Below are 15,285 nucleotides of genomic sequence, written 5' to 3' on the forward strand. Positions count from 1 at the left end.
GTATGGATGAGTAGAAAAATGGGGATAAAAACTAAAGGACAAATGGGGTGGGATGGGGGGGATGATTTGGGTGTTCTTTTTTCACTTTTACTTTTTTATTCTTGTTCTGGTTCTTTCTGATGTAAGGAAAATGTTCAGAGATAGATTGTGGTGATGAATGCATAACTATGTTATCATACTGTGGACAGTTGATTGTATACCATGGATGATTGTATGGTGTGTGAATGTATTTCAATAAAAATGAATTTAATAAAAAAAACAAAACAAAACAAAAAAAGGATGAAAGAGCCAAGAGGAGGTAGTTGAGGGGGAAGAGTGGCAGAGGGAAAGGGCACCCAGCTGGGCAGACAATGGGCTCTTCCAAAGTAGGGATCATGTCTGATTCTTTCTAGATTCCTAGAGCCTAAAACTCAAGAGGCTCTAAGAGAATGTTCATGCATTTCATCTGTTATAGGCATTGGACCTGCTTTCCCTGGGGTTGTGCTTCTGGGAGGGAAAAGAGAACGAAGGAAAGGGGATTTCAATGGATTCCAGCAACTGAGAAAGGAAAACAAAAAAGAAGGCAGTGGGAACGTGTAAGGGGAGAGGGAGGGGGCAGAAGCAGATACTTCTGTCTGAAGCTGGCCTCAGGACCCAGCTGAGAGAGCTGTAATGGCATTGGAAGAGGGTGAGTGGGAAACACACGCAAAGCCTACATGCCCGTAATGGTGGCGCCTTCGAGGGAGTTGTACCCCCTCTGCCTGCAGACCCCAGAATTCATGTTAGCCATTTTCTGAAGACTGAAGACACATTTTACATTCCTAAGATCTTCTATTAGGATATTCTTTCTAATTCCTCAAACATCGTCTGGTAAGGAATAGGAAAGTTACCTTCTTGTAGTCTTCCATCAGCTGCCGCTGCTCCCCCTGCAAAGATGGTTTTGACATAAATTCCAATGGGGCCATAAATGCTGTCCTTTCCCCCAACAATGCTGAAGCCCAAGCCCTGGGGAAGGAAAAGAAGGTCAGATTTAGGAGTGTTTGGTGCTATTCATTAGACTATTTCCTGAGTGCCTGCCTCCAGCTCTGACCAAGGGATTCAGGAAGGAGAGAAGATAACGCTTAGTCCCATCAGTCTCAGGGTTTAACAAAGGAATGAGAAAAGCAGTAACTGTAAGTACAGACTTCTGAGCCTCTAGAAGTTTCTCAAGGGTCTGATGTTTTGCACACGGAGCCAGCAATGTAGAGGCAGGGAAGCTGGATGGAGCCTAATGCCCTGGCTTTCCCCTCCAGCTGGCCATTCTGGGCACACCACTTCCTGTCTCAGAGCCTCAGTTTCTCCCCTTGTAAAATGATGATGATACCACCTAACTCACAGGGTTGTGTTTGAAAATTAAATAAAATACATAGCCGCAACAACAAAAACATCAACAGCAATAGTAAGAGTAGCAGCTTGCGAAGGAAGAAGCATCCCTTGTCCCCTACCAAAGGCCATTCCCTCCCTTTCTCAAGGACATCACTCCAATCATGTGTTCTTCCTCAGGCACCTGTCTCCTCCCTCCACCTGATCTTCTCCCTCTCGCTCCTTCTCGTCTAGGTCATTCCGGTGAGCCGACAAGCATGCCTTGGGCAGCTGGCTCTGGGAGGACAAGCTCAGGGGCTCAGCAGATGGACCAGCTGTGGCAGCGGCCAGGAGGTGGCAGAGAGACGGCCAAGCGCACCTTGTGAGTGAGGTCTGCAGGCAGGAAGGGAAGGCAGGGAGGCGCGGCTTCCCCTGCAGACCTGCGGGATGAGTTAGGAGTATGAGCCGGACACAGAGAGACGCGAAGGAATACACAGCTTGCTTTCTTTTGTGGATGACTACGGAGCTCCATATTTCTCTGTGGTCTCGATGGACTCCTTTCTAAAGTGTGCGCTCCCTGAGGGCAGCGATTCCATCCTATTTGTCAGCGTCTGGCTCTGGCAGGTGCTCGGGCACGCGCGCGTTGTGGCCTGGGGGCGGGAATGCTGGTTAAACCCGGGTCTTCTGCGTCCACTCGCAAGAGCGCCGCCTAGTGGTCCGCAGCCGCCTCCCGGGCACCGCAGAGGCTGCCGCCGCCGCAGGGGAATCTCCGCGCCTGCGCACGTTATCTTGGCGCGTCGGGCCTGTCAGCTGTCCCCAAGAAGCTGTGGGCAATGAGGTGAGCGCGCGCCCGGCAGGAGAGCCATGAGGACGCGCGGCTGTTCCAAGCTTCCAGTGAAGGTGGATGTGTATTGCAGTATGGGAGAGACGAACAGCGCCCAGGAGTAAACACAGCTATGAAACGGGTAGGTGGCAGCGGCCTCGGGGCTTCTCTATAGGCCTCCAGCTCCCTCCTGGCGGAGGTGATTGCTCCGGACTCAGACCTCCCCCCTTGGAGAGGCAGCATGGCAGAAAGGCTTGGAACCAGGCCCAGGAGTCGGGCAGTCTGGGGCCCTTGTCCTGGTTCGCCCTGCTCACTAGCCAAGTGACCGTGGGCAAGTCCCGCAACCTCCCCGGCCCTCAGTTCCCTCATCTCTAAAAGGGGGATAATAATAGGGTTGTTGGAAGATTAAAGGAGTTACCCCTGTAAAGCCCCTAGCACAATGCCCAATTTGTGGTAGCTGGTTTTATTGTTTGATTGGGTTTTGACTCTTCCTTGGGCACTTGCTGATCTTTCTGGCTCTGCTTCCTCCTCCTCCTGAACTCAGCCACACCTGATGGACCAGCCCCTCCTACCTGTCATCCCTGGTGCTGACATGGCCTCAGGTGTGTAGGTTCTATCAGTCTCCCAGAGGAAGGCCTACCTTATTTCTGAACTCACTGCCCCTGCTCTGTCCTCCAGCTTCTCACAACAAATGTGCCAACTCTTTCTATTGCCAGGTCCCTTCTAGACCAGCTCAATCTGCCCAATGATATGTGTGCCCATAAAGTCTAATTTATTGATTGTACTTTTTATACACACCAAGATAATTTAAACCCCTTTCTGATCCTCTTGCATGAGCTTCTGGTGTCCTTTTCTATTTTACCTTCTTTTGAGCATTTAAAAAAATTTTAAAGTCACATTTTTAAAGTACTTCTCCCTAGTACAAGGAGGAAAAAATCTTATGATTTACTAATCAGAAAGTGGGGCTGTTAGAGAAAGTCAGCATAGGAGACAGTCATTCCCTTGTGATTAGGGAACAATAATCCAAGTTCTCACTTATGTCTTCTCTTTTATCTCCCTGCTGAGCTCCCAGGAAAGAGGAGGAACAGAGTCAGAGAGAGTGAGAGGAGTCCAGGGAGGGTGATGGGCCCCTCCCCTGGAGAGATGAGAAGCAACAATCCCCTCACACCACACACCAAAATTATATTAGGTGGACTAAAGAAATCTGCACTTTCATCATTTAATCACCTGGACGCTTGGCCTGTTCTGAGAACTCTGCAGCAACTGCCTGGGTCTATTCCAGAGATTGTAACAGTGTGTGTGAAAACTCTGCGCACAGGGTAGCATGTTTTGGAGGCAATGGAAAGAAACATTTGGGATGCCCACTCACCACCACTTCTTCCCATTTGATATTTCTCAATTATGGGACAGAAATCAGGATAATTCTTTACCCTCTAGGTTCCAACTGACAGCATTAGCATTATAGACCATTCGATTATCCCCATACAGCAGGTAGCATATATTTTGAAAATTTATGTATGGGTCCATGCTTTTATTATGCTAACACCTGACTGGTGGAGGTAAAATTAGTATCCAGAAATCTATTTGAATGATGTGTATTTATTCATCAGGTAAAACTAACTCCTGGAAAATATGCTGTGACTGAATTACGAAACAAGCTTTGAAAGTGCCAAGGCAGAGTCATGGATTGAATTGTATCCTCCACAAAAGACACACTCAAGTCCTGTGATGTGAACGCCCTGTCCTGTGAATGTGAACATATTTGTAACTAGGATCTTCGAAGATGTTGTTAGTTAAGATGAGGCCAACTGGATGGAGGTGGGTCCTAATCCAGTATCACTGGCATTCTTATAAGGAGAGGAAATTTGGACACAGAGAAAGAGACAGAGAGAGAGAGACGGCCATGTGACAGAGGCAGAGACTGAGTTACACCGCCATAAGACAAGGAATGCCATGGATTGCCTGAGACACGCCAAAAGCCAGGGGAGAGGCATGGAAGGGAGTCTCCCCTTTAAGAAGATTTTGAACTTCTAGTCTCCAGAACTCTGAGACAAAAATGTCTGTTGTTTAAGCCAACTAATTTGTGGTACTTTGACAGTGCTGGAAAACCAAGACAGGTGGTAAAGGGGGAAAATGATTATTTTGCCTAATTAGAAAAATGCTTGAAATTCAGCTGGTTCCAGCTTGTAAAAGACAAACTTGTGTCTTTGCCCCCTTCCAATGCCCCATGACACCCTAGTTGCCCTACTGTCATTGGCACAGTCAAAACAAGCCCGATTCTCCCTTCCTGGGCCTCTACTAATGCCTCCTAGTATCCATATTTTCAGCCGGAATTATATTCTCTACCCTCATCCTTCCTTTGGCACAACAGCTCCCCAGGGACTGGCAATGCTCCAGTATTTTCTGTTGGCACTGGTCCCTGCTTACCTTGGCCTGGCCCTTCATCAGCACGATGTTGGAGATGACCGAAGCCTGCAAGCCCCCAGATGGCTGCACAAGCTGAGCTGTGCTCAGCGACCGTGTCGGTCTTGACATGCCCTGTGGTGAGGAAGCAGGATGGACAGAAGGTAAGCCACACGGGAGGACAGCATGTGGAAGGGGGAAGGCTCAGCCAGGAGAAGATCCAAATCCCCTTGGTCTTAAGGGCACATGGCATAATGACTGGACTGTGGTTAAAGGGGTATGGGTAGGGGTCTGGTGGCAGGGGCTTGCTTGCGTGGCCCCAGGAGCCAGCTTTGTAGGGTAAGCCTGATCTCTCAGCAGACCAGCAGCCCAAGGCTCACTGGTAACATCACAGACCACACTGCCCTCCAGGACCCTGAGTCCCTGTGACCAAGGTCTCAAGCAGAGCCTGGGGGCCAACTGTCAGGTGTGCTCTCTATAGACTGTGCTCAATTCAAGACTCATTTTCTGAGGACCCTTGGACCAGGCATGGGGTAGTGGGTGAGGAGGCAGGAACCAGAAAACTTAAAATCTCAGAGCTTAAATCACTGGGGAGGCAGACAGGTGATTCACTACTTGCATGGCAGAAGCAATGTAAGCCAAACAGTAGAGGCACACACCATACCCAAGGAAGCAGCCTGGTGAGGGACAATATAGTGTGGTGGATAGAGCTGAGACTCTTCCTTGGCTATGCCAAGTATCTGCTAGTGACCTTGGGGAAATGACCTCTGTGCCTCAATTTCCTCATCTGTAAAACCATGATACTCATAGTACCTATGTAATAGTGTTGTTTTGAGGGCTACATCTATGAACAAGCTTAAAACAGTGCTTTTATAAGGCACCTAGAAAGCACTTTATAAATGTTTCTTATTATTACAGACTCTTAAGATTGTTTCCACTTTAAACATTGTATGACTTGAAGACTCATCAGTGCTGAGGGCTTTCCTTTCTGCATTCCTTGTGCCGAAGTAGCTGGGTGGTCCCTCCTCACTGAGATGTGAGATGCTGCAAGGTGGAACCAGGAGCCCGGGCTGCTGACTCCCATGCCCATGCTGTCTGCACAACACCTGAGCAAGGAGATGGGAGGGCACAGGGGAGGAGAGCATGGGCTCTGGTGTTGCCTGAGTTCATATGTTGCTGCTGTGCCACCTACTTATTACATAACCTTGGGAAGGTCATTTAGCTTCTCTGAGCCTTTGTTTCCTCATCTTTAAAATGCAGATAATAACAATACTTACCTCTTTGGGTTGTTGCTATAACTGAATAAATGAATCCACATAAAACACATAGCTCAATGCCTGGCAGGTAGTAAACATGGAATGCATATTTGCTTTTATTACTAACATTCCTTAGCTAACCAACTCGTCCTCCTCTTCCCTGGCTTACCCTCCCTCTTACAGGTTGCAGCTGCTTGCACCTGGTTGGCTGATCTCAAAGGCACCCAGGAATTATCCCAGGTCCCATAGACTAAGACATTCCCAGGTTATCCAGCCACTGTGGATCCCACCGTCCCTGCCTTCTTTACGGCAACAACCCTTCTCTAATAATCCCCTTGCTGCCTCCCATGGAGTGGCTGTTCTGAGGACAAAATGAAACCATTCATGGACATCCAAGTGCTCCCTAAGCTTTGAGAGGTAAATGAGGAAAGGCAATAAATATGCCTCCCACACTGCTCCCCAAGGCAGATGCTGCTAATCAACTGAAACTCTCTTTTCAGGGTGGCCCCTCAGTCCTTTTCAACACAGCCCTCCAGGAAGCCCTTTCTTGTTAGCCTCATGGCCTCCTGTCCCCAGGGACCTGGAATCCTAATGTAAAAGACAGTAAAGACAGGAGGTCAGCTAAGTCTCACCTGCACACAATCCTTCACAACCCAGTGCTGGCTGCAGATGTTCTAGGATTTCCAGGATGCTCCCATGTGGCCCCAGATACCGAAAAACCAAGTAGTGGGAAAATTCTCTGTGCTCAGGGAGTCACTCGAGAAGCCATCTTTCTGACACTGGGATACCAATGTTCCCAGTTTGCCAGTGGAAAACACAGTGGCTTAGGGAATGGAAAGGAAGAGGGAAATGAAGTTTATTAAGCACCTGCTGTGTACCATGCAGGGAGAATCAAACATCACTTGACTATGAACCTGCCCTTGGAGAGCTCATGGTCTTCTGGGGAGAGAAGACGCTAACAAATAATGACATAGCAAGACAATGTTTGGTGAGCCCTGAAAGAGAAGTAAAGATGCCTCATGATGAACCTTCATCACAATGCTAGGTCCATGCAATTGGAGGGATTAGGAGAGCTTCTGGGCAAGAAGGAGTGTTGGGAAGGTCCTTGAGGATAGGATAGTTTCTAGAGATAGAGATAAGAAAAATAGGTGCAAGACGTGGCAGATAGAGAGCATTACATGATCATTAAGTGGGAAGTTCCACTGGCAGGAGCTTAGGACAAGAGGAGCAGGCATCAAGGCAGTCTGGGGTAATATGTGCAAGGGACTCTGTGCTTCCTATCTGCTTAGCTCCCAACCTGCAAGCTGATGCCCTGTGGTGGGAAGAGCCCAGACTACGGCATCCCACAGGGCTTGGTTCAAATTCTGGGCACTTAGGTTTTCAGAAATATGAACTCAGACAGCTACTCACTTTGCCGAGCCTCAGCTTCCTCACTGTAAGATGGGGATAATATTACATCACTTGGAAACTTGTTTTACAATTAGAGGCAATGTTTGTAAAGTGAGTCACTGTATCATAGGGGTTGAAAGCACAGGCTTTGGAGTCATAGGTCTGGCTTCAGGTACCAACTCTGCCTCTTACTAGCAATGTAAACTAGCATAAATTCCTCAGCTTTCCCAAGCCCCAGTTCTCGTCTTCCTCTTAGGGTTGTTGTACAGAGTCAATGAAGCCCTATACAGGGCTTGCACGTATGCAGTGCTCTCTCTGTTAGCTTTTAATAGCATAGAAGTGGTAGCAGTTGCAAGTTTCTGGCACAAGGGGGCGCTCTGCAAATGAGCGTTACTAACGTGGTTCTTAGCCTAGAGGTGGCTGTAGTGGCGAACTGTGTCCCTGTTCTCTGTAATTTGTGGGCCTGAGACCACTGAGGAAAGCCTTTTTAGCCACTGCTAAGTTGGGACCCTCCTCCTTTCCCTCTTCTTCCATTCCCCCTCCCTTCATTCTTACCACAGCCTTTCCTGCTGGGCAGTCCAGTTGTTGAGAGAGGGACTTCCTGTTACTACAGAGAGAATAAGGCTGCCTGTCTGTGGAAGTTGCAGAGTTCTTGGTCATTGGAAAATCAATTTCTCCTGTGCAGTAGGGATTAACACCTAAACCGGGAGGGGAAAAAGAAGAAGAAATCATTTGTGCTCTCAAAATACAAAGCTCAACTGGGAACATTATCAGCCTCTGCTGACTGCCAGGGGCCAGAGTGAACATAAACCACTTAGTGTCCAGTGCCAGGTGCATGGTGGGAAGAGGTGGCCGTGGGTGACATGGGAAGCATTTTCACTATCTCCTTATATGCTTTCTGCACTGCAGGGTGCAGAGAAGACTCTCACATCCTTCTCACTTCAATTCAACTCAGCATCTCCTACGTCTCAGGCGGTGTGCTAGACTCTCAGGAAGGCACAGTGCTAAGTCAAATCCAGTCCTTGCTATGCGAATTTTCAATACCAAACAAGGAGAGAAAGGAGGCAAGTGCAGAGGGTTCCCAGGACAGGCACAAACCAAAGGCTGCACAGGGATGAACTTGGCAGGAACCTGGGAGGTCTGTCAGAGCAACAGCCAACTTCCTGAAAGGATCTAAGCACTTCTTTTTATTTTTTTTATTGTTGAGGCAAAATTCACATAACATAAAATTAACCATTTTAATGTGTGTAATTCTGTGGCATTTATTACATTCACAATGTTGTGCAACCACCACTTTAATCTAGTCCTAAAATATTTTCATCACCCCGAAAGAAAACCTTGCAACCACAACCCCTGGCAACCACCAATCTTTTAGTCGTTGTTCACTTACCTGTTCTGCATATTTCAGAGATTAGCTATTATAGCCTCTCATTGTCTAGACCAGCACTGTCCAGTTCAAATATAATGCAAGCTACAAATGTGAGCCACATATGTAATTTAATATTTTCAGTAGCCACACATAAAAAAGTAAAAAGGAAATAAGTGAAATTAATTTTAATAATATATTTTGTTTAGTCCAATGCACCTGTTATTTCAATAATCATAAAAATTATTAATGAGATATTTTACATCCTACTGTCCCTCAGCTCAAGTGAATGGGCAAGGCTTTTGTGGAAAATTCCCTGAGAGGAAGAAGCAAGACTAATTCAGAGGGAATGGAGGTTGGAGCAGGGTTTTGGGTTTGCTTTTATTCTTCTGTATAGGAAAGACTTTTTAGGCTGAAAAGAAGCTAAAGAGAGGAAGCCACTGGCCAGGGTAGGTTAAAAAAAGGGAACAGAATAGGTATTCCTGAGGGTGTGAGATCCCTAAAGGGGAGAAGAGAACAGGGACAAAGCATGGTGGAGAAAGGAGAGGTCTTGGTCCCCCAGGGCTCAGAAAGTGGCTGGGGAAATATTTCCCCTCTAGGACAGCTGCTCCATGTGCAGGTAGGAAGTCCTCCCTGACTTACAGATACCAACTGCTCCCAGATGGACCAGAAACAAATGCATTGGAAAACCATGAATTGGAAAGAGGAGACAGACTCATGGAACAGGGTTAAAGAAGGTGACTAGAAATTCTTTAATCCTAAATCTGCCGGTGCATCATATTTATCTGAAGTGTTTTATAAAAACATTTTGTAAAAAACTAACTCAGACCTCCTGAATCAATTTCTCCACTGGGGATCTCTATTTTTATAAGGCTCCCCAGGTGATGCAGCCAGCCTATCATCAGTTTGGGGACTGCCTGATAAAACTCCTTACTTTATCAGTGAGGAAGTGGAGGCTCAGGGGTTTCCAGAACCATGAATGAAAGAGTCAGAGCCATAACCCAAGCCTCCTGGATCCGAGTCCTGCCCTCTTGGCCCCCATGCAATGTAGTGTGACCTGTAATCTGGAGGAGGGCAGCAGTGCATGGTTGGGGCTTGGAGGGAATAAGGGCAGGGTCTGGGGACAAACAAACTGCCATCTTGGAGTGGCTGGCAGAGCAGATCCACCTCAGAGATGTGGGAAAGTGGAGTGGGAACAAGTCAGGCTGCTCCCAGCTCCTCTTCTGCCTACACCGACCCAAGCAACCCTCAAGCTTTGGGTGGATCCTATTTCAATTGTGGGTTTAAATCATTGAGAAGAGCCAGAGTCAGGGCAGAGCAGGGTTTCCAAAGTTCTCACTGGTCTGAGCCCTCACCTCTTTCTGAAAATTACCCATGGATGTGCTCCAGCTGACCAGGAAATATACTGAAACTATCATCTCAAGTTGGGGGAATTAAAACCAGTTAAACATTTAGTACGGAGTGAGTTCATTGAAAATATGGTTATAAAATCCAATGCAAAAAGCCAAAATAACTTTTGAAAGGGAAGTTGTGTATTATGATTACATAACAATGATGACGTTGATGATGATGAATTTGTAATTTAAGGTTAAGATAAATTATGAAATGGAGAAAGAAATGGGAAGAGACACTGGAGATGAATAAAATCATTGTAAATTCCTCATTTTCATAAAGGGGACAGTTTGGAAAATATAGCCTGAAGTATAAACAATTAAATAAAATATACAGTTAATTGAACCTAATGGAAACAAAAAATCAAGATAAAAATCAAACACATCTTTCAAGTCACTGCAAAAACTACACACACACACACACACACACACACACACACACACTCACATACACAAACAACCAAAACATAGCTCATATAGCAAGAGGCAGAAGACAAAGTAATGGCAAGTGACCATGAAAACATAAAATAGAAAAAGAGATAAGAGCAAATATTATTTATAATATTAATGCAGTGGCTTGAGGTTCTCTCTTAAAAGAGATTCCCAAATTTGCTTTCAAGATCTAACTATAAACCATTTCGAAGATACAAACAAAATAAACAAAAAAATTAAGAGGATGGGCAGGAAGAAATTATCAATAAGTGACACTAGAATCATTCACCAGCCATTTAGGATTAAAAAATTGATCTAGGTGATCATATCAAACCCAAAAATCAAATTACAGATATAATATGTTTGGGAACACAGAGGCAAACACTAGAAGAAATTATAGCCAAATATTTATTCATTCTCTGGATATGTAAGAAACTTCCAAGTTAATAAGGAAAAGAGCAGTAAATATGATTAGATACAGATTAAAACATCTTCATGTAAAAATAAACACTTAAAAACAACAAAATGGTGAATATTTTCAACAAATATGGCAGCCAAACATTAATTTAACCAAGAGTTTTGGGTTTTTTAAATAAATTAATGAGAAAACAGTGATTATCCCAATAGAAAAATAGGGAATTTCACTAAAGAAAGGAAGGAAGGGAGGAAGGGAGAGAGGAAGGAAGAAAAACATGTTGCACTCCACCAGTATGGAACGGTACTCTTCTCCACCCATCATATCAGTCACAATTTTGGCAAGAAACAGAAGGTACACTCAGCTGGGATTTTGAGAAGACTTTAATGAAGGGCCATTTATGGAGAGGCAGGCCAGGTTAAGGAAAATAACAAGGGCTACCGAGGCACCTAAGAACCAAGCAATGGCAGGAAGCTGTTACCACTGCAGACTGGAAGGGATAAAAGAGGATCTGGTGTTACCAGAGCCCAGTGAGAGCTGAAACCGTGGAAGGCAGGCCACCTTGACAGGATATTCAGTTACAGAGGGACACCACCACTGGAAGAACTGCAGCTCCGAGGCTGAGGGAAGAAGGGAAGAAACACCCCAGCAGCTCTCTCCTCCCTTCCTCCAATCTCCTCTTGATGCTTCCCTTTCCACTGGTTTAACTCAACCAGAAACCAGGAAGCCTGGGTAATGTTTTCTGAAGGGGTCAGCACCCAGGGTGCAAGCCAGGCCAGCTTCATGGGCATTGCACCTGCCAGTCACACAGGGCTTGGAACTTAGAGGGACCCCATGCTTAGTTTAATGCTCTGCTATTGCCATTTTGAAATTCTTAATAATTTTTGAACAAGGGCTCCACATTTTCATAGTGTGCTGAGCCCTGCAAATTATGTAGCCAGCCCTGGGTGCAGAGCAGAAAAAAGCAGAGAATGGATGGGGGAGAAGGGGAATATAGAAAAACCTATATAACAAAAAATTTTTAAAATTATAATCCAGTGTGTAGACTATGGTTGAAGAAATAAGCATGCACATACATTACTAGAGAAGTGTTAGTTTGTGAAATTTGACAGTACAGTTGAAAAGCCTTTATCTATACTACCTTTGGGCCCAAAATCCAATTCTGAGAAATTATGCTAAAGGGAAAAACAGTGAAAATTTATGATAGAAAAGCAATTAGCGATCCAAAAATAGGAGCTGATTAATTTAATGATGATGCAACCTACAACAAAATAGAGTGCAGCTTAGAGAGTTTAAGGGAATTGTTCAAGGCCACACAGATAATTAGTGCTGGAAGCAAGATCCAAAACCAAAGACTTTGACTCCCAAATGTGAACTCTTAACCATGGCACTACTCTACTGTCTCTTATATTACTCTAAGGAAATCTCAAACAAAATTTCATATACAAACTCAGCAGTGTTGACTATGTTAGTGAAAAACTGAGAATAACTTAAATATCTAATAAGAGAGAGTTGGTTAACTAGATGATACATTCATACAATGAAATCCCATGCATCCACTAAAAATGATGTTTACAAAGATTTTCCAATGACAAGGAAAAGTGTGTGTGTGTGTGTGTGAGAGAGAGAGAGAGAGTTTTCTATAGGTATAGGAGGGAAATAATTGACTGAAATTGTCTCTAATATTGGGATTTGGTGTGACTTAATTTCTTCATGCTTTTCTGTACTCTTCAAATTTCATGATTTTGCATTAGCACTATTCTATTTGGAGCAACCAAGAATAGTGAGATCTTCCAGCTTCAATCCACATATCATATTATAAATGAGGTGACAGAGGCCCAGGGAGAGAGAGAGAGACTGCTCTCCCCAGATCAAGGAGCATCTTGGAAGATAGACCAGGAGTCAAGCCCATGTCTCCTGTCCTCCATGCCTAGGTGTTTCTACTGTGGCACTTGGAGTTCATCTGGAGGAGGAACTCTAAATTCAATGAAGAATGCCCTCAGAGAGGCAAGCACACCACAATTGTGGTTTAGTCCAAATGGACCAGCAGAGATCCAACCTCCTCCAAATCTCTCAACATCACTAATGCCCTGATAGTCAGGAACAGATAAACTCTGTTCCTGAAAGCATTTTAATGAGACACTTACTGGTTGAATTGCTGCGTGTCCTTTGGTGACAGGCTTTGGGGGACATGAAGTTATTATTTTGTGCTTCTGGTTTTCCAGGCTTTTCTCTAGAGGAAGTTGTGGAAGACTCCTGCAAAACAATTTCCATATCTTTTATTCAGCAAGTAAGGATAGAAAAATATACTTAAAAAACTGGGTTTTTTGACACTGACCATGGAAGTACTTGAATTGTCTGTCTTCCCCACTAAATTACTGGCAGAGATTTATAATCACTGCCATTCAGAGAAAAGCAAAATAAAAACCACAATGAGATATCATTTTACACCCATTAGAATGGCTGCTGTTAAAAAATAACAGAAAATAACAAGTGTTGGAGAGGATGTGGAGAAAGAGGAACACTCATTCATTGCTGGTGGCAATGGAAAATGGTGCAGCAACTGTGAAAGAGTTTGGTGGTTCCTTTGAAAGCTAAATATTCAACTACCATAGGACCTGGCAATCCCACTACTAGGTATATACCCAAAGAATTGAAAGCAGGACCTAGAACAATAGTGTTATTATTCACAATTGCCAAAAGATGGAAACAAACCCAAGGGTCCATCAATCAATGAATGGATAATTAAAAAATTGTATGATCCACTGCTTTGGAACAATTAGACTAATTAAACTCATAGAGTCAGAATCTAGAACATAGATTACCAGGGATTGGGTGGGGATAGGGAATGAGAAGTTAAGGCTTAAAATGTACAGGGTTCCTATTTGGATTGATGGAAATGTTTTGATAATGGATAGCAGTGATGGTAGCACAACACTGTGAACACAACTAACAGCACTGAAATATATATCTGAAACAGATTAAAAGGGGAAATGTTAGAATGTTTATGGAATAACAAAATAAAATATTTTTTTAAAAAAATCCGTGGAACTACACCACACAGTGAACCCGTGTTAAACTATGGACTTTAATTAACAGTACAGTTATAAAACTGGACCATGATCAATTGTAACAAATGTTCCACACAAATGCAAGGTGGTGGTGGTGGGGTTGTACATGAGAACCCTGTATTTTATGCATGATTGTTCTGTAAACGCACAACTTGTCTAATAAAGAAAAAAGTATTCATTTTATGGAATAAAAAGGCTCTTTGCTGTTTACAAGGTTATTTCTGAACTGCAAAAATTGTCTCCTCCTCATGTTTTTAGTACTTCCTGTATTCCTCTGTTCGATCTTGGCTGTCACAATCAGACAGACAGAAATTATTCATTTAATTTAAAAAGTTGTATGAATAAATAATTGCATAAATGTTGACTTAAAGCAGTAAATTTTGAGTTAATATGTCAGTTCCTATGGTCAGTTTCTTTCCCAGGCATTGGGTTACATCAGTGAACACAACAGATGAGGGCTCTGTTCTCAGAGAAACGGTATTAGTGAAGGAAGGCCAATAAGAAACATAAAGATAAAAGATAATTACAGAGAATAAGTGCTATGAAGAAAAGCACTAGGGAGTGACATGAATGGAAAACCTGGGAGGTATATTTTAGAGAGGATGATCAAGTAAGTACATACTTCTAGCTCATAATAGGCACTCACAAACATGTTGAATGAATAGATTTCCTAATATTGAACCATCCATGCATTCTTGAGAGCATTATTATTTTATTACAGTGCTGATTTCTTAAGTTAAATTTCCTTATGGTTCTCTTACTCTTTTTATACTTTGCCCTATTGATCAAATTTTCTTTGCTCCTTTTTTGCACTAATAATTTGGAAATTCTTCCATTGTATTGCATCAATAAGAAGTATATTAAATAACACACCTGGATTCATATTTTCCTGTCAAGGTTAATAGTGAAACAAAATGTATGACTCTTCCCCAACCCTACCTCTACTTTCTGTTAAAAAACAAACAAACAAAATAGGATTTTAGGGACAGAGGTTGATAGTGATGGTATTATTTCACTTCTCATTAGGTACCTTCTCTTCCTAGAACTTATTTTTTATATTGGTATTGTATTTCATTACTTTATTAACCATAATGATCTTGATTTAATTCTTGAGTTATATTGGTTTCACTACTCACTATCATAATCCTTAGGTTTGTGTTTGTGGGTGTGTGGGTGTGTTTTCTTTCAGGAAAGTAGTGTGGATGGATGCTGTCTGAATATTTGCATGTTGGAGAATGTCTTTCTGTGATCGTCACACTTGAATGATAGATTGGCTGAGTAAAGGATCTTTGGGTATCAGGTATGTGACCTGGAAACTATAGATGGATCAAATGCCTTCAGGGATTTATTGTTCCGGGGCTGAGGACTGCCTTTATTAGGAGCCAGGCTTGGCAGTGCCAAGTGTGTGTGAACTCCAAC

At 43.7% G+C, this 15,285-nt stretch overlaps 1 protein-coding gene and 1 long non-coding RNA gene across 3 annotated transcripts in view; one reads left to right on the forward strand and one right to left on the reverse strand.

The window, feature by feature from the left end:
- IL16 (interleukin 16) overlaps positions 1 to 15,285 on the reverse strand; it is a 110,425-nt gene that overhangs the window by 44,062 nt on the left and 51,078 nt on the right. Inside the window, exons 2-5 of one of the 2 annotated variants that reach the window (XM_037833206.1) lie at positions 12,943 to 13,051; positions 7,747 to 7,889; positions 4,571 to 4,681; positions 870 to 984 (exon numbers count right to left, since the gene is read on the reverse strand). In XM_037833206.1, coding sequence (XP_037689134.1) covers positions 870 to 984; positions 4,571 to 4,681; positions 7,747 to 7,889; positions 12,943 to 13,051 — 478 coding nt within the window. Of the gene's footprint in view, positions 1 to 869; positions 985 to 1,699; positions 1,708 to 4,570; positions 4,682 to 7,746; positions 7,890 to 12,942; positions 13,052 to 15,285 lie in introns of those variants that run through there. The other variant, XM_037833207.1, reaches the window with a different exon arrangement.
- On the forward strand, positions 2,134 to 13,666 carry LOC119531684. Its single transcript, XR_005216380.1, has 3 exons — positions 2,134 to 2,285; positions 3,754 to 4,710; positions 5,465 to 13,666. It is a non-coding gene; the product is annotated as an uncharacterized LOC119531684 (long non-coding RNA).

This window comes from Choloepus didactylus, chromosome 4 (genome assembly GCF_015220235.1).
Source record: "Choloepus didactylus isolate mChoDid1 chromosome 4, mChoDid1.pri, whole genome shotgun sequence".
NCBI lineage: Eukaryota > Metazoa > Chordata > Mammalia > Pilosa > Megalonychidae > Choloepus > Choloepus didactylus.